The following is a 4,477-nucleotide window of genomic DNA, read 5'->3' as shown; positions in this document are numbered from 1 at the left end:
TCCCGGTCCCTCACCACGTCCTGGTCACCGGCACCGGAGGGATCCAGTGGCGGCCGGTGGCCGGAGAGGTGGGTTGGGATGAGGTGGTTTTGGGATGAGCCATTCCCGACCCAAATCCCGTTTTTTTTCCCCTCGGTTTGCGGTGCTGGGGCGCTCTGAGCGTTCCTCGAGTTCTTTTTCCAGTTCCTCCCAGTTTGCCTGGAGCCTTTCCCAGCATTCCCATCCAAATCCCATTCCCACACCATCTCCTTCTCCTCGGCTTGTGCATCCCCAGACACCCCAGAACCCCCAATCCCACCCCAAAACCCCCCAAATCCATGTGGGGTCACCCCAAATCCCACCTGATCCCAAAGCTCCATCCACAGACACCCCAAAACCCCCAATCCCACCCCAAAACCCCCCAAATCCATGTGGGATCACCCCAAATCCCACCTGATCCCAAAGCTCTATCCACAGACACCCCAAAACCCCCAATCCCACCCCAAAACCCCCCAAATCCATGTGGGATCACCCCAAATCCCACCTGATCCCAAAACTCCATCCACAGACACCCCAAAACCCCCAAATCCACATGGGATCACCCCAAATCCCACCTGAGCTGATCCCAAACCTTCTCCCCTCAATCCCTCCATCCCCAGACACCCCAAAACCCCCAAATCCACGTGGGATCACCCCAAATCCCACCTGATCCCAAAGCTCCATCCACAGACACCCCAAAACCCCCAATCCCACCCCAAAACCCCCCAAATCCACGTGGGATCACCCCAAATCCCACCTGATCCCAAAGCCCCAATCCACCCCATCCCAACTTTGTGCTCCCACGCTTCCCCTCAGCCTCCAGCTCATCCCAGTTTCCCCAGTACCCACCTCCCCACCCCAAACCCTTCCCAGCAGCAGGAAAAACCTGGAATTCTCCCCACAGAGCGTGGAAAACTTCTCCCAGCGTGGATATTTTGGGAGGAAAAGCGGGAATAAGGAGCTGGAGGCGCCGCCGGCCGAGCCCCAGTGGTGCCATTTCTGCGATTTCCGGGAAATCACGCACGTGGTGGTCAAGGATTCCAGGATCTGCATCCACCGGCAGGACAACGAGTGCCTGGTGGGTGGGGATGCATCCCTCGGATGTTGGGATTATGGAATTTTTCTTCCCGGATGGGGAAGAGGCAGTGCTGGGAAGAGCAAGGGTTTTTATGGGGGTTTTTGAGGTTTTTCCAAGGGTTTTCCAAGGGTTTTCCAAGGGTTATCCAAGGGTTTTATGGGTGTTTTATTCCAAGGGTTTGCTGAGAGTTTTCCAAAGGTTTCCCAAGAGTTTTCCCAAAGGTTTTCCAGGGGTTTCCTGAGGGTTTTCCATGGGTTCTGTGAGGGTTTCCTGAGGGTTTTCCACGGGTTTCCTGAGGGTTTTCCATGGGTTTCCTGAGGGTTTTCCACAGGTTTTACAAGGGTTTCCTGAGGGTTTTCCACGGGTTTCCTGAGGGTTTCCTGAGGGTTTTCTGAGGGTTTCCTGACGGGTTTCCTGAGGGTTTCCTGAGGGTTTTCCATGGGTTTCCTGAGGGTTTTCCACAGGTTTTATGAGGGTTTCCTGAGGGTTTTCCACGGGTTTCCTGAGGGTTTTCTGAGGGTTTCCTGAGGGTTTTCCATGGGTTTTATGAGGGTTTTCTGAGGGTTTCCCGAGGCCTTTAAGAGTGTTTTTTTCCCAAGAGTTTTCCAGGGCTTTTCTGAGAGTTTTTTGAGGGTCTCCTGAGGGTTTCCCAGGAGTTTTCCGAGGACTTTCCGAGCGTTTCCCGCTCTCCTCCCCAGGAGGTGCAGCTGCCGTGCCCCGGCAGCGCGCTGTCCCTGGTGTCGCTGGTGGACGGATATTTCCGGCTGACGGCCGACTCCAGCCATTACCTGTGCCACGACGTGGCCCCGCCGCGGCTGCTGCTGAGCCTGCACCACGGCATCCACGGGCCCATGCAGTGAGTGCGGCTTCCCTGCGATCCCAGGGATCATCCGGGATCCTGGGGGATCATCCTGGATCCCTGGGGATCATCCCGGATCCCTGGGGATCATCCCGGAGCTGTTCCGTGTCCTTGGGGTGGTCCCTGGCTGTTTCATTTCCTTTGGGTTCATCCCGAGCCATTCTCTGTCCTCAGGGCTCATCCAGGTGTCCTTCAGATTCATCCCAAATCATTCCCTGTCCTCAGATTCATCCCAAATCATTCCCTGTCCTTGGGGCTCATCCAGGTGTCCTCAGGGCTCATCCCAAATCATTCCCTGTTCTCAGGGCTCATTCAGGTGTCCCTGGAGCTCTCCCAGAGCCATTCCATGTCCTTCAGATTCATCCCAAATCATTCCCTGTCCTTGAGGCTCATCCAGGTGTCCTTCAGATTCATCCCAAATCATTCCCTGTCCTCGGGGCTCATCCCAAATCATTCCTTGTCCTCAGGGCTCATCCAGGTGTCCTCAGGGCTCATCCAGGTGTCCCTGGAGCTCTCCCAGAGCTATTCCATGTCCTTTAGATTCATCCCAAATCATTCTCTGTCCTCAGGGCTCATCCCAATTAATTTCTTTTCCTCAGGAGCTTATCCCAATCCATTCCCTGCCCTTGGGGCTCATCCCAATCCATTCCCTGCCCTCAGGGCTCATCCCAATCCATGCCCTCCCTCCCTTTTCCAGGGAGGAGTTCGTTTTTGCCAAGCTCCGCCGGGAAGAGCCGGAGGAAGGGCTCTACATCCTCCGCTGGAGCGTCCTGGATTTCAACCGGATGATCCTCTCCGTGCTCAAGAGGAGCCAGCAGCAGGTAGGGATGCGATTCCCAGCTCAGAATTCCCGGGAACTGCCAGCTCTGGGAGCTTTGTGCCTTCAACTCCTGCCTCGATCCCACTTTTCCAGGCTCCTGGAACGCCGGGAGCCTTCAAGTACCGGCAATTCCGGATCCAGAAGAAGGGGGATTCCTTCGTGCTGGAAGGCTGGGATCGGGAATTCCCGACCCTGCGGGAACTCCTGGATGTGCTCAAGGGCTGCACCCTCAAATCCGGCGAGGAAAACTTCACAGTGAAGAGGTGCTGCCCGCCCAAGCCGGGAGGTGAGGACAGGGATCATCCCTCGGGATCGGGAACGGCCGGAATTCCTGGGATTTTCGCTGCTCTGACTCCCGGGATTCACTGGGGGAGGTGGAGGGAATCCACTCTGCTTTCCTGGGATTCCCAGGGATGGATGGAGGGAGCCCTGCTTCCCTGGGATTCACCCTGAGAATGAAGGGACCAGCTCTGCTCTCCTGGCATTCTCAGGGAGCTCACGGGGTTCCCATTCCCTCTTTTCCCAGAGATCTCGGACCTGCTGATCACCAGGAAGGCGAAGGATAACGGGAAGCAGATCCTGAACCTCACCCAGCTCAGCTTCCACCAGATCCGCAAGAACGAGATCACGCAGGTGCTGCTTTCCCGGGATTTCCGCTGCTCTGGTTTCCTGGGATTCACTGGGGGAGGTGGAGGAATCCTCTCTGATTCCCAGGAATTTCACTGCTCCGATTCCTGGGATTCACTGGGGGAGGTGGAGGAATCCTCGCTGATTCCCGGGAATTTCACTGCTCTGATTCCCGGGATTCACTGGGGGAGGTGGAGGAATCCTCGCTGATTCCTGGGAATTTCACTGCTCTGATTCCCGGGATTCACTGGGAGAGGTGGAGGAATCCTCTCTACTTTCCTGGGATTCTTGGGAATGGAGGGATCAGCTCTGCTTTCCTGGGATTCCCTCCAGATCCCGGGATGCTCCCACACCCCTGGCCCAGCCAGCGGGATGGATTTGCTGTTTCCTCCCTTCCCTTTCCAAGGAAAAAGGAGGGAAAAACCCCCACGGAAGCGGCTTTTTCCCACAGTGGGACGCAGAGGGAAGTTCCAGATGAGAATTCCCACATTCCCAAGGTCCAACAGCTCCCGTTTTTCCCCCTTTTCCCAGCGGGCCCACCTAGGCCAGGGCACCCACACCAACATCTACGACGGGGTCCTGAGCGTCTGCGGGAATTTCGGGAATTCCGGGAACGACGACGAGGCCGAGTATTTTTCCACGGAGCAGAACAACAACAACAGCCGGGAGCTGCACGTGGTGCTCAAAGTGCTGGATCCCAGCCACAGGGACATCGCCCTGGTGAGCCCTGCACGGGATTTGGGGGAAAACATGGATTTGGGGGGGTGGGATAGGGATCCAAAAGGGCTGGAATGTGGCCCCAGAAGGGCTGGAATGGGGATCCCAGGGCTGGAATGTGGCCACAAAAGGGCTGGAAAACGGATCTGGAAAGGGTGGGATGTGGCTCCAGAAGGGCTGGGATGTGGCTCCAAAAGGGCTGGGATGGGGCTCCAAAAGGGGCTGGGATGGAGCTCCAAAGGGGGCTGGAATTTGCCTCCCAAAGCCTGGGATGGGGCTCCAAAAGGGGCTGGGATGGGGCTCCAAAGGGGGCTGGAATTTGGCTCCAAAGGGGCTGGGATGGGTCTCCAAAAGGGGC

The 4,477-nt window shown here is 56.8% G+C and overlaps 1 protein-coding gene across 1 annotated transcript in view; it reads left to right on the top strand.

Annotated features, from left to right (window-relative positions):
• The window catches only part of TYK2 (tyrosine kinase 2), a 19,173-nt gene that overhangs the window by 4,829 nt on the left and 9,867 nt on the right, over positions 1-4,477 (top strand). The window contains exons 7-13 of the mRNA XM_017742324.1: positions 8-68; positions 923-1,096; positions 1,795-1,952; positions 2,653-2,776; positions 2,869-3,061; positions 3,302-3,408; positions 3,934-4,122. Of these exons, the coding sequence (XP_017597813.1) occupies positions 8-68; positions 923-1,096; positions 1,795-1,952; positions 2,653-2,776; positions 2,869-3,061; positions 3,302-3,408; positions 3,934-4,122 (1,006 nt within the window). The remainder of the gene's footprint in view (positions 1-7; positions 69-922; positions 1,097-1,794; positions 1,953-2,652; positions 2,777-2,868; positions 3,062-3,301; positions 3,409-3,933; positions 4,123-4,477) is intronic.

Source organism: Corvus brachyrhynchos, unplaced genomic scaffold (genome assembly GCF_000691975.1).
Source record: "Corvus brachyrhynchos isolate BGI_N302 unplaced genomic scaffold, ASM69197v1 scaffold248, whole genome shotgun sequence".
NCBI lineage: Eukaryota > Metazoa > Chordata > Aves > Passeriformes > Corvidae > Corvus > Corvus brachyrhynchos.
This window is presented reverse-complemented; position numbering and strand designations above follow the sequence as displayed.